This window comes from Uranotaenia lowii, chromosome 2, assembly GCF_029784155.1.
Source record: "Uranotaenia lowii strain MFRU-FL chromosome 2, ASM2978415v1, whole genome shotgun sequence".
In the NCBI taxonomy this organism is placed as follows: domain Eukaryota; kingdom Metazoa; phylum Arthropoda; class Insecta; order Diptera; family Culicidae; genus Uranotaenia; species Uranotaenia lowii.
Window position 1 is genome coordinate 354105017 of NC_073692.1, and position 25000 is coordinate 354130016.

Sequence of the window (25000 nt, forward strand, 5' to 3'; positions counted from 1 at the left end):
GAGTTGAAACCAGTTGAGAGTTGAGACGCGTTGAGATGAATTGAGAGTTGAGTCGAGTTGAGAGTTGAGACGAGTTGAGATGAGTTGAGACGAGTTGAGACAAGTTGAGAGTTGAGACGAGTTGATAGTTGAAACCAGTTGAGAGTTGAGACGCGTTGAGCTGAATTGAGAGTTGAGACGAGTTGAGAGTTAAGACGAGTTGAGAGTTTAGACGAGTTGAGATGAGTTGAGAGTTGAAACGAGTTGAGATGAGGTGAGTTGAGAGTTGAGAAAATTGAGAGTTGAGATGAGTTGAGAGTTGAAACGAGTTGATAGTTAAACCAGTTGAGAGTTGAGACGAGTTGAGACCAGTTGAGACCAGTTGAGAGATGAGAGATGAGAGATGAGAGATGAGAGATGAGAGATGAGAGATGAGAGATGAGAGATGAGAGATGAGAGATGAGAGATGAGAGATGAGAGATGAGAGATGAGAGATGAGAGAGGAGAGATGAGAGATGAGAGAGGAGAGATGAGAGATGAGAGATGAGAGATGAGAGATGAGAGATGAGAGATGAGAGATGAGAGATGACAGATGACAGATGAGAGATTAGAGATTGTAACCGGAGGCGGTTCGGTTGGGGGAGTTTTTAAAAGGGGTAGGTAAGTGGCCGATTTATGCGCCACTCCCCAGAGGGAGATCTTCCACCTGTTTTGCTTTGCCCGGCTATGAGACCTATCCGCAGGGCGGGTATAGTCCTTAGTTTTAACCCAAATAAGATTAAGCCCCCAACTGTCCCTGGGATCCTCAACAGTTGATCGATGCCAACCGAATGTTCGGTGGAAAATTTAACAGAATTTGAGAAAAATGAATGCTCGGTTGGCTAAGAGAGAAACTCTGGAAAATAACGCAAAATTATCATAGGTCAACCTCTTCTGACCGGGATATCCTAGATTGCTTTGGAGGAAGGAACGGAGGTTGGAAACATCGGAGCCAACCCAACTCAAAAAAGAAAAATACGCCCGATAAAATGTGAATTCCCTTCCTCTGAAATTTCCAGTAAAACTAAATTTTGTCGGTAGAAAAACGAAAGGAGTTTGTATTCAAAAAAATATTTCTATGATACAACTTTTATTATAATCTTGTATTCGGGATTCAACTCCTTCTAGCTAGCTAGCTTCTATTTTTAACTCTGCACCCTTGGTGCGGCCTACTCTGCAGATTTTCCCCCAATTAACTTCTGAGCTACCTAATTTTACTCGTAGGTTCTATTTTTAGCTGGAACTCAGGTGCGGTAAAGTAGTGCGTGTTCTAATCAAAAAACGGCTCAGTAGTTTGCTGGCCGGCCATGGACTTGACGGCTAATAATGACAACCGTCTTAAAAAAAGCAACTCAGTGCAGAAAAAAAATGATTGGTCTAGATCCAAGAATCGAACTCAGGTCATTGGATCGAAAAGCACCAACGCTGACGACTAGGCTGTCAGGTGGCGGCGAAAATAGTCGTCTATGGACCAATCAAACTACATCACATGCGCATGGATAAATGTTTCATAAGATGAGTACTCACTCTTAGAGATTCATGGGGCTGGTGTTTAATTACCCATCGAATCTACCGTTGCTGTGCTGCTGCTGATGCTGCTGCTGCCGATGTTCATAGCACGGTTACAACCGCCAGTGGATTCACCAGCGTGCTTCGACGGATGTCGACGTCGTTGTTGAGGTCTGGTTGATGCCGTCGGCGTCCCGATGAAAATCGTAGTCGTCGAGCCGAAAACTGAAGCCGTCTTGCGTATGCCGCTCAGGGGTAACGGTTGCTATTCCGCCTGAACGTACCACCGTTGTTGTAGGGGTGGAGCTTCGGCTGGCGTGTTTTGTCACGAGTCGGTGATATGCAGTACCGGAAGTGTGATCTGAATCTGCTTTTTGGGATTAGAGTTAGAACACGTTTCGCACTAATAACTTTCCGCATAATTTACCTAAGGATTTTCTGAATCGCACTAACAAGAAAACTCCTATGATTCTGAAGCACTTTATTGGCGAATGCTTCACTTTACTTCGGGGGAAAACGATAAAATTAATTCCACTAAAAAACCCAAAGGGTAGAAAATTCACATTATAAGCTCTACCTTTAATAAGAGCACACGATTCGCGGATTATACTACCCGGTCCTGCCTCTACCACAAACAAGGACAAAATGGACGAGTCAAGGTATCAATTCCTCAAAAGAAGATAGCGAGTCCATACATTTCTTCAAAACCGAAATTCGTGCCGACTCTCGAAGTCACGACTTTCTCCGAAAAAACATTTCTTTTCAAAACTCAAATTTTCGGTTGCCCATCCCGAGGCGTCGAACGAAAATTGAGAATCGAAGTTCGGCTGAGATTTAAAATTATAAGAATAAAAAGAAGAACGTCTTCCCTCTCTTTGGATCAGATTCATACACGGACAAAGCATCCCAAACGGTCATCGCCCTCTAAAGGTGTTGCATATATCAAATTTAGAAAACCCCAAATTTAGAAAATAGCCGCCCGCGCTAGGCAACAGAACTCATTCAATATTGCGGCGGCTAAAATGACTAAGCGGGGACACAGTCTCTTGCGGAAAAGCTTTTCAGAAGACGGCGGCAAATTTGAGTACTGGTCGGCTGGAAATGTTTGTGAGTACGGTGGGTTCTCTCTTCTAAATCTCTCGATAAAATAATGTCTTTGTTCACGGAGTTTTAATAAAAGTTAACGCTAAATTGAATTAAGAAATAAATGAAATTTCTTAATTTTGCTACCTGTTACATCATTCCCTACTAATTTTTCGAAAATTTGATTGAATTAAACTAAGTTTATATTCAATCAAATTTTCGAAGGTCGCATTGAAAACCATTAAGAAAAACCTTTATTCTGGGGTCATATGTTGTCATCATCAATCTAAAAGATCGACTCTTCCTCTGTTTACAAGATGCAGCAGAATCGTTACACTTGTACTGACCATCAGCGTTTTGCAACTCCGGTCTCCAGCAGAAAAAGAAATTAATCTTAAACGGTTATTCAAAGATTCGTCCGAAGTAATAATCGCTTGCCTTCAAAATAATAATCGTACTATCTGACTACATAGATCGAATTGACCACTGTAGTAAATTATAACAGAACTGTTCTTGGACGACCTTTCGTGCTCGTGAGTTAAAATAAACCTCAATCGTGTCAACATTCGATAAAGCTGATCACCGTAGTTTTCTACTACAAATTTGATCCCTACACCTCATGTAACATTCCTATAAAAAGAACTAGTTAATTCGACCAGAGCCCATTCCTCAGGACTTCTAAGAACTATGGGATAATCTTACTAACTGAAAAATAATACTCGGTATTCTGCATCTTTCACTCCTCAATATAACAACTAAGAATCCTGTGAAATCAGCATCAAAACCTTAAAGGTCTGCCTTTGTTTAGAAGATAATACACTAGAAAATACTTTCCCAGTACTGACATTTCCCTATCCAAAGACTCAACTATTATTCTGTACGCGTTAAACCTATCAAGTAAAACTCGAAGAAACTCAAATCGCAACTGAATAAAAAAAAACGTTTGACGCAAACTAGTATGTTGAGAAAAAAAAAGTATTTAACTTTTTCTACTATGTGACCCACCGTCACAATAACTCGGTAACTCACGAGACACTCAGGCGCGCGATTGAAATGTCAGTCAAAACGTAAACAAAAATCTAAATTTTCAGTCCGTCGCGTTTTTACTTCGGAAGAATTTTCGTCGGAAAAGTGGAAAAATGGATACAATTATCGCCGAATTGCATCCCTGGATCTTCCTTTTGCTACCTAGGAGAGTAACAAACATTGGTCTGTATCGACTATCGTTGAGTAAGTAAGAAAAGTTTGCCTTTCTTTCCAGCTGGATCATTGCTATCCTCCATCAATCTGGTTCTGCGGGGAAATTGCCGATCAACGCGAGGATAAATCATGGCATTTCTCGGAAAAACGATCGGAGCTGGATCACTGCATTTTCTTTCCGGCCAGTTTAGCGAATTTCTGACTCTTTGTCCGTGAAGACGACTGTCCACACGCAAATTCTTCGTGGAACTCCAACAACCAGCAAAATAAAAGTTAAAAAGAAAAATAAGAAGAAGGTGAAAATGAATCAAGTAAGTAATCAATTAATCCAACCTATCTTAAATAAATTTGAACCCTGTTTTTGCGTCCTCTAACATTTTTTTAAGTCTTTTAGCTCGACGTACTGGATGAAACTACTTGAGGATCATATCGAATGAAAATCGATTGCTGAAAACCGCAGAAAAATTGGATGGAATTCTATTGGAAAGAAACGATTTGGTTATACTGAATTAAGAGTTGGTAGAGGTAATCGTGAGTATTAATATAAGAAAAACTAACACTAGCAATAAGAAAACTAAAATTAGAAATTATGAACTAGGTCTGGTTGTAGAACCAAAATACTAACTACTAATCTACAAAATTTACAAATTACTATTTACATGGCTTTATGCATTTTTGCATAATTGAATCGGTTTGACTGAAGTCAGGTTGAACTTTTCCTTTCGTTCGTTTCCCGAATAACTTCTTCATCCGCGCTTTTCTCGTTGTATGCAATTTTTGCTAGAACGGACTCGCTTTAAACTTCATATCGAATATTACTCTGATCAGGTCATCATCCAGGACTAGCGCGTTTCACATACGAGTTTACTTCTATGGGAATCATCGGAAATTATTCTTTCGACTCCCTCAGGGAAAAGTTCTTCCATCTAGTCCTGTGATTTTTTATGGTCTTCTGACTCAATACTACCTTTCTTCGGTCAGTTTCTCCTCGTCTTACGGTTGCTTTCATCAACTTAGTATTGGTGCGCTCGCTCTTTTTGGATGTTTAATACCTCTAAATTGATTCGAGTGAAAAGGAAGTCGTTTTAACGTCAACTTTTCCAGCGACTTCAAGATAGGGCCATCGTATTCCTGCATTATGCAGTACTTAATTGTAGGTCATTACTCAACTCAACCTATTGTTTAGAAAGTCCTTTACTATTTAGTTGAATCAACGAAATCCAACCAACTACTAGGTTGTAATTGAGTCTTCTAGTACCGAGATCAATGAGTTTTTAACCCGAAGGTGTTTTATGAGATTTTGTTGCTTCTAAGGAAAAAGTGACATAGCTGTAGGTTCCTATTTTAGTTTGTTGCATCTGGTGGTTCAGTGTTGAATTTTTTTAGATGGTTTGCAAAGAATACTCCTAATCGTTTGCCCTCACAATCTTCTAACTCATATGAGTGAGATCCTAGTACTCTTCTGACAACGCAAGTATCAAATTTAGGAGCAAGTTTTTTACAAAATCCTGCCCCCTTATCAGAAAGGTCGAATGTTTTTTTCAACACTTTCTCTCCGACAACATAGACTGGACATTTTGCATTTGATCGAAGGTTATAGGTTTTTTCGTGACGCTTATACGCAGCTGCCAAATTCTGTTTGACTTCTTCGAAAAGTTTCTTCCGTGATGTGACCGTTTCGTTAGGACTTTGTACATCGGTTTTAGTGTGGTCTCTGATCCGGGAATATTCACTACCATCCGAAACCTGGTCTCTACCAAACACCACAAAATAAGGGCTGTATTTTGTAGACTGGTGAACTGCTGTTCTAATGGCGTTCGCGATGGCCTGAATATTATCGGCCCAATGTTTGTGTTCACCTTTCAAAGTAGCTCGGATGGCTGTTGTAATAACACGGTTTACGCGCTCCGTGTTGTTCACCTGAGGGTGGTAGGCAGGTGTTAGCCAGTGGTTAACGTGATAGGATTTTAGGAGGTCTGTGAATAGTTTAGAGGTGAACTGCGATCCGTTATCTGTCAGGACAATCTCAGGTACACCAAATAGTCGGAATATCATGTTCTCTACGAATTCAACTAACGATTCAGCTTTTGCCTGGCGAAAGGGTTGAACCAATACAAACTTACTGAATACATCAGTAGCAACTAAGAGGCAGGTGTGGCGATTCTTACCAGAAGGTGGAAGGGGACCTACATAATCAAGGGTAACAAATTGCCAGGGATATTCCACTGGTTTTTGTGATCCCATCGGTGGGGTTACATTAGTGTTTCCAGCTTTGCTCGTCTGGCAGCGCAGGCATTGTCTGCAAAACTTGCGAATTTGTTCGTTCATCTTCGGCCAGAAAAACCGTTGCTTAATTGCAGCTAAAGTTTTTTCGTACCCAAAGTGGGCTTTTTCATGTTCCGTTTTGATGATTATGTTACGTTCAGATGAGTTAGGATATACCTTCCATGCAAACCGCAGGTCACTCTGTTTGTTTATGTTTGGAACATATTTCAAAATCTTTCCATCGTTTACCCTGTAATCCTGATAACGAACAGGATCAGCAAGAATGTCTGCTGCCAGCTCCTCATATTCTAGATCTGGTTGGACAACGGTTACGGTTTCGATTGATCGGGAAAGGCAATCCGCGGTAATATTGTTCTTACCTTTACGGTATTCGAGCTCGATATCGTAGGATTGTATTCGGAGAGCCCATCGAAGCAGCTTCGAATTCCCTGATTCTGCTCCTATCTTAAATAACCAGAGAAGGCTTCTTGCATCTGTGACAACTTTAAACTTGGTACCCTCTACGTAGTGCCGAAAGTTGTCTATTGCCAACAGGACTCCTAGACATTCCTTCTCAACGGCTGAATATCTTCGTTGAGTAGCGCTCAGCTTTTTACTAAAGTATCCAATTACTCTAGTTTCTCCGTGTTGGTCCTGAACCAAAGCTGCTCCAACAGCATTTTCCGATGCGTCGGACTCGATTGTAAACGGCCTCGTGAAATCCGGATTGGCGAGGATAGGTGCGGAAGTTAAAACAGATTTCAACTTGTTGAATGCTGTTTCTGCTTCTACTGTCCAAGTTACTTTTTTCTTATCCTTTTTCAAAAGATCTGTTATTGGTGCGGTAATCTTACTGTAGTTAGGGATGAACCTCTGGTAGAATCCTGCTAATCCCATTAACCTTCTTATGTCTTTGACACATTTTGGGCGAGCGTAGTTTAGAATTGGTTGAATTCTAGCTTGGTCAATGCAAACCCCTCTTTCTGTTAACAGATAACCGAGATACATGACCTGTTTCCTACAGAAACGGGATTTTTCTAACGATATTGTTAGACCGGCTCTTTTTAGACGTTTGGCTACTTCCTGTAATAGTTTCAAATGCTCCCCTAGTGTTTTTGTCGCAATGACGATGTCATCCAAATAGACAAAAACATAGGGTTGCAGGTCGAATCCCAATGTTTTTGCCATCAGTCTGCACATCGTAAAAGGAGCATTTGTGAGACCAAAAGGACAAACTTTAAATCGGAACAAACCTTTGGATGTTCGGAATGCAGTGTAGTTCCGGCTATCCTCTTTCAGAGGGATCTGAAAGTAGGCATCTTTAAGATCAATAATCGAGTAATATTTAGCCTTTTCCAATCTGAAAAAATATCCTGCATATTCTGCATGGGATATGCATCCTTAACTGTCATGGCATTGATGCGTCGGGAATCCAAACAGACACGGATTTTCCCGTTCGATTTCCGGACTGGGACCAATGGATTGGTCCATTCGCTATAGCACTCCTCGATTGCATCTAGTTCCTTAAAACGTTCGATTTCTGCGTCAATTTCTTTTTGGATAAACGGCGAACATTTATATACTGGCTGATTGCGCGGTTTTGCATCCTCCTTGAGAATAATCTCATGCTGGATGAATGAAGTTTTCCCTAGCTTCCCAGGTGCCGTAAATTCAAATTCTTTAATCGTTTCGATCAGTTCAGCCCTCTCCGCTTCACTTAGATCATGCTCCGTCTCGACTGCCTCTGGAACTGGTTCCGGGGGTGTGTCGAAGGCCGGTACGTCTAGAGTTTCGTCAATCAGGTCCTGATCTAGTTTCGGGAGCTCTGCGGACGGTTCAATGACAAAACACAACGAAGAATCTTTTTCGGCTTCCAACGTCTCAATCCTGTCTAGCCCGTTCCCTGTATCGATCATCGGGGTTATCCCGAAGCTTTCCCAGAAATCGGTGCCGAGAAGAAGTTCCCTCGAAATCTGTGGGACTACGATTGTTGGAATAACCTTGGTAATATTTTTATAAGTGTAAGGTAAATTGACGTAACCAAGACACTTGTATTCGGTGCCATCAGCAGTACTTACTCGCACCGCAGCTGGGAGAATTTTAAGTCCATTTTGATTGGCAAGAGCTGCAGAATTAGTCACGCTAATGCCAGCTCCAGAGTCTAAAAGCGCATCTATTTCGGTTTCGAATACCTTCACTCGAATATGAGGGCAATTACCCTTGTTTATTCGGATTTGGTGTATTCGAAGTAAGGGGTCAAAATCGGTATTTTCGGGAATGGTGACATTCTGAGGGATAATCGCATTCCCTTCGATACATCCCTTTCTTAGTTTCCCTGACGAGGTTCATTCGATCTGCGACCAGATCTGGCTGCACATCGCTCGCAATTTCGGATTGTTCGACCCAAGTGCCCACATCCAAAACAAAAAACAATTCTCGGTGCTGTGCAGGCCCTCCAACTATGTCCTCTTTGCTCGCAGTTCCAACAAACCCAATTGGTATGGTCCACGTTTCGCTGACCCACATCTCGTGAAGTCTGTACGGTGGCTTGCTGACTTCGCGGTTTAAAATTCGCACGCTCTTTTTGCTGCTGATCCCTTGGATTCTGCGGCCCATTTGCCGATGAGCTAGGTTTAATTACATTCACGGAAAAAGAATGTTCACTGTCGGTATCGCTTCCTTCAACGTCGATGTTATTAACCGGGCGTCTCGGAGGCTCCCAATTTTGGTGCCTGAGCGCGTCGCCTGCATCGCTTCTCTGATTGTACTTGATTAATTGATCAAGGTTCCGAATTTCGACGGTAGTTAGCCTCGAGTGGTAATGTGGCCTCATATTATCCATCACCAATTCTAATTTCCTTCTCCTAGACATTGGTTTGGTCAACATTTTGTTTAGCTTTTCAATTTCTGTTATAAACGCGATGAAAGACTCACCCTTATGTTGTTTCCGCTCGTGAATCTTCTGCCTGATACCTCGATCTCTGTTAGGGTTACCGAAACGATACCTGATTTTCCCTTCAAATTGCTCCCAATTTTCGATTTCATCTACGAAGGTAAAAAACCAGTCCGACGCAGGCCCTTCTAGTAACAAGTGAATGTCTCTGAGCAGTTGCTGTCTGGAAACATTTTCTCGCTCTGCAATTTTCTTGATTTTAAAAAGAAAATCCTCCACGCTTATCGAACGTTGATCTCCGGAAAATCGTATTTTCCATTTTTCTACCCTACAGCCCTCATCTCTACGCCTTTCTTGATACCGCGAATGCTGATAATCGATTGTCCTCCTCGAATTCCTGCTACAGTTCGATTCCTCGTCCGAACGGTCCCTAGGCTTTCGCTGGTAAAACTCTTCGTTGCTGCCCTCATCGCTACTCAAATCTGTATGACGATTAGCTTCTGACCGTATTTGGTTACCCTGGACTGTCCTGTTAAGAAAACGTAGAACGTTGTCTAACTTCCCCTCTAAATTTGCGATCTTCTGAGACATGTTATCGCTTCGGTTTGGTTCCTCCCACTTTGACCTGTCGATAGTTCGCATTTTTGGACTTGAATAGCTACACGCTGGCTCCTGTTCAGCTTCTTGCTCCGGCTCGCTAGGTTTTATCAAATCCTTAATCCTTTCTTTGATTGGCGTACCAGGGAGAAGGACTCTATTAGCAGACATGCAATGTTCAATCCTACGTATAAGATCCCTTCTCATTTTTCGTTGATCCTCTGAAGTAGCCTGACAACGTTTCGTGCGATACCACACAGCAAAAATTATTTGCTGTAAAATTACGGCAAATATCCTGTAACAAAAAGGAGCAGGACATTTACCGTAATTTTACAGGATGACAAAAAATTACGTGTCATTTATTTCTAAGTGAGCGTATTGTTTACAGGCTGCTTCAAAATTACAGGCCTGTAATTTAAATCTATTATTTATGCTCATTTTTTAATTTATTGTTAAAATTTATGGCTTCGTAGATGATTTGAATTGAAACGCAACCATATTGTTATAAAATACACGACCATCTTTTATTTTTATGATTGATAAAAGTCTTATTAAAAACCTAATAGCATTAGCAGTCTTTTACAATTTCCTTGTATTTTTTGTTCTTTCTGCATCTAGCATGTTCGACACTAAACTGATCGCTTTTCACATCACATCTAATTTTAAAAAGTTGAACTTACCGCCATTTACTTAATTTTGATAGGATTTAATTCCAATTTTTACTCGATTAAAAATTTAACACAGTTGGGAGCCACACATTTGTCAGTTGGCTGCGATTGTATCCATTTTTGCTGCTGTTTTGTTTTGTCATTCTTTTATTATTAGAAGCCGCATATCGTCGGGAATTTGACCTGGCTCAACCGTTGTCTGAAAATAAGAAAGATAGCCTTAAATTTGATTTCAGTGTTAAGAAACTTTAAAAATATTACTTGACTAAAATGTATTGCACTTTCGACATGTTTCTCATCCGTTACCAGCTCTGGTGGCATCAAATGTGAAAGTAACCCCAGTGTGCGCTACGGAACTTCCGGAACAACCTTCCGGCTTCGTGGACAATCCTTACGGTTGTCGCAGCTGGCTCGAAAGCGCGCACTGGGTCAACAATCAACTTTTGGTGGTTCAATAAAATTGATCGGTGCTCCATTTCCGCTTCTCCCTTTGGTCAATGTGCCCTCTAATTCAGCAATCCTTCATTCCTTCCTAATGTTTCTCATCTTTTTCTCCGTCACTACCGTTTTCCTCCCAGTGTCACAAAACTGATAGCCAAACTCGATTTATTGTTGCTTTTCGGCATTGGCTGGAAGTTCTTCGCCGCAGGGGGTTCCGTTGGCAAGATTTATTTCGTAAAACACACTTTTCTCGAGCCGCGAATAAACGGAATACTCTAAAAACATTTTTTATCAAAGTTTGAAACAAACAAACAAAACAAACGGTTCGTGCGACTGCGGGTGCTTAAATTTTTGACGTTTCTCTTGTTCAATCCTAACCGGGATGCCAGGTGCACTTGAAATCGCTCATGCGCGATTGAAAATTATTGGAAGACACGTAATTAATAAAAACACGTAATTTATTTTCCACCTGTAAAAATACAGCAAATGTCATGCTCCTTTTTGTTACAGGACATTTGCTGTAAAATTAATTGTTATTCCATTTATTTTAAGAGAAGTCAAATAAGAATCACATGTTTTTTTAATCACAGGTTTTTCTGTTTTCAAGGCGACCATGTTCAATGACACGTAATAGTCAATATTTTTTTCTGTGCAGTAATGGAGTAAACGCGATTCGTTTTTTCCGTCTATCCTTTTCCGTGCGCATGATTGTATAATATCATCGATCACGTTAGCAATATCGTAGTACTTTACTGAAATTGATTCCGACGAACGAAAGTTTCTTTTCTCGCTCGAATCTTCCCTAAACATCGTTCTCAATAATCGTTGTTTACCTGTAAGGTCTAAATTCTTGGCCACGTCGCCAAGACGTCCGCGTATTTCTAACTCGTAATCAACTTCTTCAATGCTCAAGTGCTCCGGGCACGGGAATCGATCCATGATGAAAAATAATCTGAGTACTATTTCGTGACAAAGATTAGGGATTGACAATCAATGTAGCAAAACCAAATGAAGCAAATTGTAGAAACAAATAAAAATGAATAAGGTAAAATTTAAAAAACTAATATACTATGTAGGTAAATTTGTAACTAAGCTAGTTGAGACTAAAAGAAAATTTAAAAAATTAAGGAAAAAAAAGTAAATTGCAAATAGAAAACTGGAAATAACCTAAATGAAAATTATGTGAAAGATTTGAAGCGAAAAAAAAATTATTAGTGTGATTCCGTGTTTGAAATTGTTTTCCACCATAAAGGTGCAATAATTATCAACTCAAATTCGAAGTTGGAGTCTAAGGGTAATGAAACTATTTATACAATATGAAGCGAGAAAAAATTTGTATACACAATGTAAGAGAACAGTTTAAATAAATATCAAATGAAAACAAATTGTTTCCAATATTTGTATCTTTTACTGAAGAAAACTCACTCTTGAAAAACAAAATTTTTTCGAGCCTGTGTTGGGCGCCAAATGCAACCGGAGGCGGTTCGGTTGGGGGAGTTTTTAAAAGGGGTAGGTAAGTGGCCGATTTATGCGCCACTCCCCAGAGGGAGATCTTCCACCTGTTTTGCTTTGCCCGGCTATGAGACCTATCCGCAGGGCGGGTATAGTCCTTAGTTTTAACCCAAATAAGATTAAGCCCCCAACTGTCCCTGGGATCCTCAACAGTTGATCGATGCCAACCGAATGTTCGGTGGAAAATTTAACAGAATTTGAGAAAAATGAATGCTCGGTTGGCTAAGAGAGAAACTCTGGAAAATAACGCAAAATTATCATAGGTCAACCTCTTCTGACCGGGATATCCTAGATTGCTTTGGAGGAAGGAACGGAGGTTGGAAACATCGGAGCCAACCCAACTCAAAAAAGAAAAATACGCCCGATAAAATGTGAATTCCCTTCCTCTGAAATTTCCAGTAAAACTAAATTTTGTCGGTAGAAAAACGAAAGGAGTTTGTATTCAAAAAATTATTTCTATGATACAACTTTTATTATAATCTTGTATTCGGGATTCAACTCCTTCTAGCTAGCTAGCTTCTATTTTTAACTCTGCACCCTTGGTGCGGCCTACTCTGCAGATTTTCCCCCAATTAACTTCTGAGCTACCTAATTTTACTCGTAGGTTCTATTTTTAGCTGGAACTCAGGTGCGGTAAAGTAGTGCGTGTTCTAATCAAAAAACGGCTCAGTAGTTTGCTGGCCGGCCATGGACTTGACGGCTAATAATGACAACCGTCTTAAAAAAAGCAACTCAGTGCAGAAAAAAAAATGATTGGTCTAGATCCAAGAATCGAACTCAGGTCATTGGATCGAAAAGCACCAACGCTGACGACTAGGCTGTCAGGTGGCGGCGAAAATAGTCGTCTATGGACCAATCAAACTACATCACATGCGCATGGATAAATGTTTCATAAGATGAGTACTCACTCTTAGAGATTCATGGGGCTGGTGTTTAATTACCCATCGAATCTACCGTTGCTGTGCTGCTGCTGATGCTGCTGCTGCCGATGTTCATAGCACGGTTACAACCGCCAGTGGATTCACCAGCGTGCTTCGACGGATGTCGACGTCGTTGTTGAGGTCTGGTTGATGCCGTCGGCGTCCCGATGAAAATCGTAGTCGTCGAGCCGAAAACTGAAGCCGTCTTGCGTATGCCGCTCAGGGGTAACGGTTGCTATTCCGCCTGAACGTACCACCGTTGTTGTAGGGGTGGAGCTTCGGCTGGCGTGTTTTGTCACGAGTCGGTGATATGCAGTACCGGAAGTGTGATCTGAATCTGCTTTTTGGGATTAGAGTTAGAACACGTTTCGCACTAATAACTTTCCGCATAATTTACCTAAGGATTTTCTGAATCGCACTAACAAGAAAACTCCTATGATTCTGAAGCACTTTATTGGCGAATGCTTCACTTTACTACGGGGGAAAACGATAAAATTAATTCCACTAAAAAACCCAAAGGGTAGAAAATTCACATTATAAGCTCTACCTTTAATAAGAGCACACGATTCGCGGATTATACTACCCGGTCCTGCCTCTACCACAAACAAGGACAAAATGGACGAGTCAAGGTATCAATTCCTCAAAAGAAGATAGCGAGTCCATACATTTCTTCAAAACCGAAATTCGTGCCGACTCTCGAAGTCACGACTTTCTCCGAAAAAACATTTCTTTTCAAAACTCAAATTTTCGGTTGCCCATCCCGAGGCGTCGAACGAAAATTGAGAATCGAAGTTCGGCTGAGATTTAAAATTATAAGAATAAAAAGAAGAACGTCTTCCCTCTCTTTGGATCAGATTCATACACGGACAAAGCATCCCAAACGGTCATCGCCCTCTAAAGGTGTTGCATATATCAAATTTAGAAAACCCCAAATTTAGAAAATAGCCGCCCGCGCTAGGCAACAGAACTCATTCAATATTGCGGCGGCTAAAATGACTAAGCGGGGACACAGTCTCTTGCGGAAAAGCTTTTCAGAAGACGGCGGCAAATTTGAGTACTGGTCGGCTGGAAATGTTTGTGAGTGATTATACGGTGGGTTCTCTCTTCTAAATCTCTCGATAAAATAATGTCTTTGTTCACGGAGTTTTAATAAAAGTTAACGCTAAATTGAATTAAGAAATAAATGAAATTTCTTAATTTTGCTACCTGTTACAAGATGAGAGATGAGAGATGAGAGATGAGAGATGAGAGATGAGAGATGAGAGATGAGAGATGAGAGATGAGAGATGAGAGATGAGAGATGAGAGATGAGAGATGAGAGATGAGAGATGAGAGATGAGAGATGAGAGATGAGAGATGAGAGATGAGAGATGAGAGATTAGAGATGAGAGATGAGAGATGAGAGATGAGAGATGAGAGATGAGAGATGAGAGATGAGAGATGAGAGATGAGAGATGAGAGATGAGAGATGAGAGATGAGAGATGAGAGATGAGAGATGAGAGATGAGAGATGAGAGATGAGAGATGAGAGATGAGAGATGAGAGATGAGAGATGAGAGATGAGAGATGAGAGATGAGAGATGAGAGGTAAGAGATGAGAGCTGAGAGATGAGAGATGAGAGATAAGAGATAAGAGATAAGAGATGAGAGAGGAGAAATGGGAAATTAGAATTGAGAAATGAGAGATGAGAGATGAGAGATGAGAGATGAGAGATGAGAGATGAGAGATGAGAGATGAGAGATGAGAGATGAGAGATGAGAGATGAGAGATGAGAGATGAGAGATGAGAGATGAGAGATGAGAGATGAAAGATGAGAGATGAGAGATCAGAAATGAGAGATGAGAGATGAGAGATGAGAGATCAGAGATGAGAGATGAGTTGAGAGTTAGGACGAGATGAAAGATGAGAAAAAGATGAGATGAGAGATGAGAGATGAGAGATGAGAGATGAGAGATGAGAGATGAGAGATGAGAGATGACAGATGAGAGATTAGAGATGAGAGATGAGAGATGAGAGATGAGAGATGAGAGATGAGAGATGAGAGATGAGAGATGAGAGATGAGAGATGAGAGATGAGAGATGAGAGATGAGAGATGAGAGATGAGAGATGAGAGATGAGAGATGAGAGATGAGAGATGAGAGATGAGAGATGAGAGATGAGAGATGAGAGATGAGAGATGAGAGATGAGAGATGAGAGATGAGAGATGAGAGATGAGAGATGAGAGATGAGAGATGAGAGATGAGAGATGAGAGATGAGAGATGAGAGATGAGAGATGAGAGATGAGAGATGAGAGATGAGAGATGAGAGATGAGAGATGAGAGATGAGAGATGAGAGATGAGAGATGAGAGATGAGAGATGAGAGATGAGAGATGAGAGATGAGAGATGAGAGATGAGAGATGAGAGATGAGAGGTAAGAGATAAGAGCTGAGAGATGAGAGATGAGAGATGAGAGATAAGAGATAAGAGATAAGAGATAAGAGATGAGAGATGAGAAATGGGAAATGAGAATTGAGAAATGAGAGATGAGAGATGAGAGATGAGAGATGAGAGATGAGAGATGAGAGATGAGAGATGAGAGATGAGAGATGAGAGATGAGAGATGAGAGATGAGAGATGAGAGATGAGAGATGAGAGATGAGAGATGAGAGATGAGAGATGAGAGATGAGAGATGAAAGATGAGAGATGAGAGATCAGAAATGAGAGATGAGAGATGAGAGATGAGAGATGAGAGATGAGAGATGAGTTGAGAGTTAGGACGAGATGAAAGGTGAGAAATGAGAAATGAGAGATGAGAGATGATAGATGAGAGATGAGAGATGAGAGATAAGATATGAGACTTTATAATTTCAGATTCGAGAGTTCAGATGGTAGCATTAAAAATTGATAGTTGAAAGCTGAGAGTTTAGAGTTAAGATGTGATTCGAAAGCCTACAATTGAGGGTCAACGGTCGAGAGTTTAAAGTTAAGAGTTGGGAGTAGAGGACTGAAGGAAGAGGATTGAAGTTGAAATTTGAGCTAAGTGTTGAAAGGTAGAATTGAGGATCAAATTAGAGTTGAGATTCGAGAGATAAGAATTGATAGATTGAAATGTATAATTTAGAGTCGAAACTTCGGTGTTTAGAGATGAGAGTTGAAAGTCGAGAGTCGAGCATCGGAAATTGAGAGTCTAGAGTTGAAATCGTGGGTCAAAAATCGAAATTCGAGAGTTTCCAGTTGTATAATAAAGTCAAGCAAAGAATCGATTGCCAAGAGTCAAATGTACTGTAAAAAACTTAGATTTTTCAAGAAACAGAACCGACTGTTCAATAATTCTAGTTGTCTTACTTTACTTTGAAACTGGACATTTGAATTCTGCCCCATAACGATGCAAGTGTTCTTCTTTCGTCGAACAAAGGCACATAAAATAATCTTCGACATGTGTGCGCACGTTTTAAACCGTATGAAATGCATCGAATGTTTTTTCATTCAAGAAAATTTACTACCTACACACATGAAGCTTGTTTGCTTAGAATGCGATAATGGTATCCAACTTTTAGGGTAACTCATCCATGAATAGGCACATCTGCAGTTTTTCGTTGTATTTTCATAAGCCGCCTAAGACTAACAGAAAAGTGGTAAAGTTCATCACACCGATAGCAAGAAACTCGCGTTCCACGAAAGATGAACCGTTTAAAACTCGTAAATATACAAACTGAATTCCAAATAGGCTGAACCGGTTCGCAGCGCATGTTTAATGAATGCCAGTCGTGGGTAGATCTTCAATCTTAAAAACATTTCTCCTAGTCTGGCATTTCGAAAACATTACTGGAATTTTTTTATGGTTTGCTGAACACAGAACAGACGGACCAGAAATAACGTAGCTCCAGTAGTGATCATCTTACGGAGCTACGAGGCGGTTTGGATATTTGCTGCTTGAGTTAATTCACACCACCTTGTTTAGTTTTGGTTTTAATTTTGGCTGCGAATCATCGCCGGTTAAATTAAAGTTTTGGTCAAGCGAAGGTCAAGTTTGAGGCGATTCGAATTGTGCGGTTCGAATAATTATGCATAGCCTGTGGTACGTAGTTAAAATTATTGTTGGAGCAATGCTACAGATAATTTGATTATTTTCGAATCAACCACAGACACAGCAGTTGAATTGAAAGGTGAAAAAAGGTTAACATCAGTCGGTGATTTGGTTCCCAATGTTGGAAGCAGAATTGTGCAACAAAATTAAAAAGCACTTGATTGCAGTGAAAAAGAAGATTTTATTTTTGCCATGGCGACCGTCATAAAATCAGTGTTAAAATGCTCGGACTTTGGTCTCCAACTCCAATAACAGCTACCAAATTTGATGATGTGGCAAACATTCATAAGAGCTGTTGCTGCAATTAGGTTTACGATTACTCACCCCAAACAGCTATACTTAGTTTGAATTCTGAATATTCTGGATTGTGACCTGAGATATTAATCTGAATATCAAAGTCATTTTATTTTTAGCCAAGACTTTCAAATTTCAAGTTCCTCAAATTCATTAGCTTCAAAACGATAAAAGTCCAGTTGTGAATTGGCCCCAAAAAAAGGTGTAATTTGATACCCCATAGTTTTTGCGATGAGGCGTTAGTTTCAAAAAAACACTGATGAATTTGTGAATGGTTGATAACGAAAGTTGAGGCGTAGTTGTTTGACGTTGCTGGTACGTCAAGCGTGACAATCGAAGAAACAAAGACTCCCGCATTTGGTTGGCGCGTTTATTTTTAAACACCAACTACTGTGCGGGGCGCATCAATTTAATGCGTATGAGCAATAATTGGATACGATTAGAAACGAAAAAAAAATTGAAACCCGAAGCGCATACTAATGGTCTGACTGACGGCAGGCCTGAAATGTGGCGCTGGAAATTCAATTTGTTTTCACTGGAATGAATTTGTTTTGTTTTGTATAAAATGAAAAAAAAAAAACAATCGAGTGAAATTTGGACTTAAAGTACTGATTTTTCTAACCGGATACTGAGTGTGTCTGAACTTAATTATATTATTTGATTTTTAGTATTTGTAACCGTTTTTGTTTTTTCTTCTATCATTTACAGGTCATGGACGCGGAGAAACAGAAAGCGGAAAGTGGAGCTGATCATCAGAAGAAGGCAAAAATATTTCAAGAGGCTGAACTTAAAGTAAGTACAACGGCATCAGCAATCAATATGACAGTTTTGGCTAGTTATGAGTGGATTTCAGCTTGAAACTTTTTCTGGTTTTCGTTCTAAAACTTAATTTGAAATTTTGTGACCTCAAGACTCTTTTTTTTTTAAAGAAAAAGTTTCAGACGATAGTTTACTCGGTGAATAGTGGGCCAGTTTTTCGACGTGTTGTCTTTCTGCGTATGCGGGCACAATGCCATAACCTGTGAATTAAATTATTTCACCCGCGTTATAGCAAAAGCTGCTGAAAATTTATCCAATCATTGCATACAAACTTGTAAGTAGTTATGGGGGTGCAAAATCAAATATGCAAGCATTTTCAATCGAGTGCTGCCAGGTGAATGGAAGACTCGCGACACGAAAGCGCCAAGAAAATTGGAGTATGATGCGCTCATGCGGCGTTTATCAGTTTTATCAGAAATGGTAACGACAGGTTTATTGCGCTGTCTCGTAATGTCTTCAAAACCGGTGAACGGGCGAGATAAAAGGTGAATAGGTGTTGAAAACTGCATTTTTTTCGTGAAATCTTACATCAACTCACATGTGCAGTGACTTTAAATTTTGTGACATAAACGATCACATCATGATGGCAAAATTCAAAATTGAAAGTCGGTCTAAATTTTCCTAATAAGTGTAATGAAATTATGGTTCTCCCATCCATGTAGGATATGCAACTAGAATTTTATGCATGAATATGTGTAAAAAAGATTCGCCTTCGAACAATGAAGAGGTTTCTAGGTTATGTTTGTTTATTTTTTAACAGCTCGAATGACATAGAACCACACAACCTGTGCAACTACTCAAGTTAACAAGTGTTATTTGTCATGTTCCTTGTAGCTGCGCCGTCGAAATGGTCGACCTAGTTCATAAACCTAGCGAAAAGCAAAATAAAGTGTGGCAATCGAAGGGGAAGAACGAAATGCCGAACGATGTCACCCACTTTCAGGGTTCAAAGCAGAAAAATGGAAATAAATGGTTGTACTTTGTCAGAACCCTGGAGAAGTTTTTCCCCTATTTACGAACCAATATTTTTAATTTTTGGAAAGTTTCTAATATTCATTTAGCAGTTTTAGTTTTATTAACATGATTTGTTCCTGGCGTCTGTATAAATTTCACATTGGCGCTTGTTGTCCGGAGTCCGCAAACGCGACATCCATAGCGCCAAAAGCCTTCCTCATACAAAAAATGGGAACATTTTTAGAAAATATATGTAGAATGAATTTTTGGCATCTGACTCGGCAAGTGTATTGCTTGCTATGGAAAACCCACGAAATCGGCACCCCTGGATACAACATATTCAAAAAACATGTGCAAATAACTTCACGTTTTGTTGGATTCCCGGACATTGTGGAATCCATGGTAACACCGAAGCAGACAAATTGGCAGCCATTGGACGCAACGAAGACCAATACGAAGTAGGAATACCGAAGGAAGATCTTTATCACTGGGTGAAATCAAAAGTTTGGGACTCATGGATGACCGAATGGAGGTCTAATAGGAACCTGAATTTGGCCAAAATTAAAGGTGACCCCAGAAAATGGAACGACAGGGAGAACAGAAGAGAGCAGGTGTTGTTATCAAGACTTCGGGTGGGGCACACCAGAAGCACTCATCAACATTACATATCAGGTGGATCAGCAAGGATATGCGACGTATGCCATGTAAGACTCACGGTAGAACATATAATCATCGAACGTCCCGAGTTTCAAGCACCCAGAGACACCTACCAAATTGACACATCACTAAGAAATGCTCTATCAAACGATCCTGTCGAAGAAGAAAAATTTTATGTTTCCTGAAAGAGAGTTATTTGTTTAACGAATTGTAAAATAATGTCATCATTTTTCAAAGAGACGAACCAACAAAAGTTGATAATCTCTATAATAAAGACAAAAAAAAAAAAAAAAATTGGCAGAGACTACAGAGAACCACTAAATACCGCTGGCAATCTGTTGAATTTCGAGTACACAGGGTGCCACAGAACCGGGAAAACCGGGAATTGAAAATCGTACCGGGAAAACCGGGAATTCAGACCAAAAACCGGGAAAATTTACAAAAGGAAATCAAAATTCAGTTTTGGTTCGAAGATCAGGGACTCAACCCAAAATTCAGAATTATCCTAATTTTTATGAAAGAATTCAACAGTTAAAAAAATGTGTGGTTAGAAATTCGTAAGTTTTAAAATTTAAAAACTACTCTGATGTGATCTCATTTCCATAACCTTTAAATTGAAAAAAAAAACTTAATTTTTTCCAGAACTCTGAACTCTGGGTTGAACTATTTCGAAGAATGAGATGAGAAATTCAAAAAGTCACTTGAAATTTGTTCAAGTATCGCCTCACGCATGTCATTACAGTCCTTAGAAAAACTATTAGTCATAAAAAAACAAGAAAATTTAAGGTTGATTTTGAATCCAGAACCCTTGGTTGTTAACTTGAAAATACAAAAAAAAGTTTAATATTATATTTTCCAGTGATTATGTATAATTCAGGAGTTAAACACAAGACAGATATTAAAAATAAATCTACCAATCATCCTGACCAGTGTTCGGCATTAAAGCGCTAATCGCTAATTTGTCTGTTCCGTTTTAGTTGGATAACTATCGTTTTCATTTATATTTTCACCAAACTTTTGTACCAGCAGATAGACAAACGTCACCACAAGTAATCAGTCAAGGAAGAATGCTGGTACATGACGCGGTGTATTTTTTGTAGCTTAATAACGACAAATTCCTTTTTTCTTTTTTTTAAGATACTTTCAATGACATTCAAAGACACTTCAAAGAAATTCAACGACACTTTCAACGACAAATTCTACATCTATCAAAATTTGCAGAGTTAAATAGCTAAAGATCTCATTTCAAATGCCCTGTTTGGGGAAAAAAAAATTCGTAAGCTATCTTTCAAATTTCTCCTTTTTCGATCCAAATTATTAGTGGTCATAATTAATCCATACAACTTCAATTAAATTTTAAAAAAATTACTAGAAATACCCTTGAAATAGGAGTTTTTAGTAACACTGTGAAGAATTTATTAGAGCTTTTAATGAGAGTGTGTTCAAACACAATGCTTAATGAGAATCCTTTTTTTTTTAATCCTTTAAAATTGTTACAATTATTCAACATTGCATGATACCGTTGTCAAAATATATTTGTGTTTTGAGTGAAGCATATCAGGAAAATATCATTGTATTTTAATGCCAAAAAGAAGTTTTTTTCAACAAACAAAATATCCAAATTATTGCATTAGAGTTGATTGTTTTTACCTTCTTGTTTTGTTCGATTACACGAGACAAGAAAATTCACATTTTTTCATAAAGCCAAAAGTTTAAGAGCTAATTTTGACTAGTTTGAGGGCGCTGAACCCAAATTTGCCATTTTTTTTTCTTCCAGCTCCAACTTTTGAGATTTAAGGGTTTACTTTTAAAAAAAGTTAAAAATGTTTTTAATATCTATTTAAAAAAAAAGATATTTTTGCTTTTGTGAAAGTCGGGATTATCTTTTAGTTTATTTCATCTGTTTCCCTGACACTAGAATAGTTTGTTTATATCTTAATCCTCGTTCAAATGGAGAATAATAAAAGGATTTGAAATCAGTTTTTGTTTTTTATAGAGGGTTTTTGGTTCATTTGTTAGCAGTGATTCAATAACTTAGCATTTTTAAATTTTAAAAACCAATACCATCAGATCAAAGGCTTATGATAGAATTTGACAAATGATTCGAATTCGAAATGGCAAAATTTTTCTAAATTAATTTTTGAAACCAAGGCACAGTGTTCCTTACTGTTGCCCTAATAACACTCCAATAATTTATAGTTTCGTTGCTTCACAGATTCTTAAAAAAGAACATATTATATTTTTATTGTGATAGCATTTTACGTTTCATCTCCCATAGTTTCAGAAAAGATTATGTTGACTCTTAAGTCGCTTTGAATTTGATACCTTAAATTTATACTATTCAACTTAGGTTTAGCTTATCAAGCTTAGTCTAGCTTGATTTGACAGAATACTTATAAAATTTGTTATCCTGATACAAAGGTTGTTTCCAAAAAAAAAAATAATATACAAAGTTTTATCAGGTATCAGGTATCAGAAAAGGGGTAGGCTTAATAGCGGCACGTTATCCAAACAAACGGGAAAATTGTGCCTAGCCTTTTTTTTACAGATTTCATCATATACCTGAGAAACCTGAAAACCATAAAAGGATTAGAAAATAAGTAAATATTTAGGGCATAAAGTCGATCCACGTAGGGATTTTGAAGCATTGAAGCTTATAACCACATTGGGTGAAAAACGGCAGATTGTTATTTTAGTTTAAATTCTTAGAATTAGATGCACTTATAACAGGATAGGCAAGAGCTCATAAAAGCTTTCTAGCAAATGAAAAACAGGCATATATGAGCTAAAATGAATCATACATTATTGATTCACAACTACAAAATTCAAGAGATTTGAGTTTACAATGATCTGAAAATGTTCTAACCAGGATGCTACAATGAGGGCAAATAAACGATTCTATAAAGGCGAAGTTGGCATTTAGCCTATCCACAAAGGGGTTTTTAAGCAATAAAGCTTTTTTTTTTAATCATAATATTGGAAATAATTACTTTTTTTTTAAACTTACTTTGTTAAATTCTGACATACATTAAAAAAAATGTAGTCGGGCAAAAAAAGGACATGTACACACTAAGTGGAAGGTAAATATAGGTACAATAGTACCTCTGAATCATAGCTTAACCATACAGGAGATTCAAAGCTCAAAGTCTTGTTTTTATATATTTTTATTTAACTGGCCAGTTAGCGCTCTGGTTAGACGACTACAATGATTTTCTGTTACGCCAAATTTGAAACAAGCGATATTAACACTGCACGAAGCTGTAGCAGTGGATTCCACAACCAGGATTGACGTATGATACGAAATATCAGAGTACGATATTAGAGTAGCTTTGACTCTTTTTAACACTATAACCATTCTAAAACTAAGGGAACATGTGTCAATACAAGAGAAGTGACATAGATTAGGTGAAACAGATATGACTGTCGACATGCGATACAAGTTTTGATCAAAAACTTGATTGATTAGGGAATTTTGAAACCTTTTGGTAACCTAAAAAAATAATATTTTTTCTTGAAATTTTTTTCCATGGAAACGATATTTGTACGGCTTGAATGATTGAATAACCATGACGCAATTTTAAAAATTAAATATCTTTTTATGAAAGGACATTGAATTCCAAAAAATTTTTTTTACTAATCCAAAGATAGAAGGATGTCCATTATATGGAAAATATACTAATTTTGCGCTTGATTTAACAGATAAAACTGATGTAATTGAGATCATATTCTTCTATGATTTCAAATCGGTTATTATTAACAGATAGACAAAAACAATGAGACCGTAAACGATGCGTTTGCGATTCACATTTGAACACTTGTGAAGAGAATTTATTAAACGGAGTTACCAGGAGAGCAAAGAGATTAGTTAAATGAAAAATCATATTCCAAATTGGCAAAACAAAAAAAAAATATGGAAGAATACAGCTTGTGCAAATGCATGTACTACATATGCACTATTGGCATACCCTTCTCGAGAGAAAATACGCACAAAAGTTCAAAAATACAAGCAAGAATTTAAAACTGATTCAGATTCAAAACATTTTCTTCCAATGTTTTGAACTTGAAAAACTTCTGAACTCTGCATGCAATAATTGACCTTGACCTATTTTCTCCCCCGCCCAGATACAGCCTCATTGATTTCCAATAGACAGAAATATGAGATAAACGTATCTGGGAAGTACTGGATAAGTCGCCTCGTACGACATGGACCAGTATCCCAGTGGCAGTATTCTTTAGGCCGCTGCCACACAGCCTCTTAAGTCGCTTTGAATTTGATACCTTAAATTTATACTATTCAACTTAGGTTTAGCTTATCAAGCTTAGTCTAGCTAGATTTGACAGAATAATTATAAAATTTGTTATCCTGATACAAAGGTTGTTTCCAAAAAAAAAATAATATACAAAGTTTTATAACTTTATCATCAACCAGAACAGCTATTTATAACAAACTTCACCCCAAGAAATGGATTCATAATAAAACATATGTTGATTATTCAATAATAACTTTTTCCCTAAAAACAAATCCACATGTTTCTGCATAACAAAGCTAACCCTCTTCTGCATGAATTATTAATAAGTTGAGGAAAAAATTGTCGATAGAAATAAATTGATTCACCCCTTACTTACAAATTTATGGCAGAAAAAAAATTTAAATGTTTTAAAAAGTGTATTTAAGAAACAAGATAATTTTCAAAACTATAAAATAGTTTGCAACGTTTTTCAGTAGTGAATCAAGTTAAAAAAACTGTAGAAAAAATCAAGACCATATATGGGGTCGTATGCAGTAGGGGATTGAGAAATGCTCTACAATGTTTTGTTTAAAACTTTTATGACTACCTCACTGCCATTCCAAGCAAAACTGTCCCATGTGACTTTTGGGCCATTTTCACTTTTTTGCTGGAAACGAACTCTTCAAGTGTTAACTTTCGAATAAAAACACAATCGAGTATACTTTGTTCCGAACTTAAACGAAATTTTCATCATGGTTTTTTTCCCGTTTATATTTCTACGCAAGAATGTCACACTAGATAACATGTTATGAAAAATGAAAATTGTATAAAAATAATATTTTCAAGATTATTTTAAACTGCTGAATAT

At 38.3% G+C, this 25000-nt stretch overlaps 2 protein-coding genes across 7 annotated transcripts in view; one reads left to right on the forward strand and one right to left on the reverse strand.

Annotated features, from left to right (window-relative positions):
• LOC129745812 (SH3 domain-binding protein 5 homolog) overlaps positions 1 to 25000 on the reverse strand; it is a 132112-nt gene that overhangs the window by 50470 nt on the left and 56642 nt on the right. The window lies entirely within an intron of this gene.
• Positions 17002 to 25000, forward strand: part of LOC129745810 (SH3 domain-binding protein 5 homolog) — a 96852-nt gene continuing 88853 nt past the window's right edge. Inside the window, exons 1-2 of the mRNA XM_055739163.1 lie at positions 17002 to 17170; positions 18182 to 18265. Coding sequence (XP_055595138.1) covers positions 18185 to 18265 — 81 coding nt within the window. The 5' untranslated portion in view covers positions 17002 to 17170; positions 18182 to 18184. The remainder of the gene's footprint in view (positions 17171 to 18181; positions 18266 to 25000) is intronic.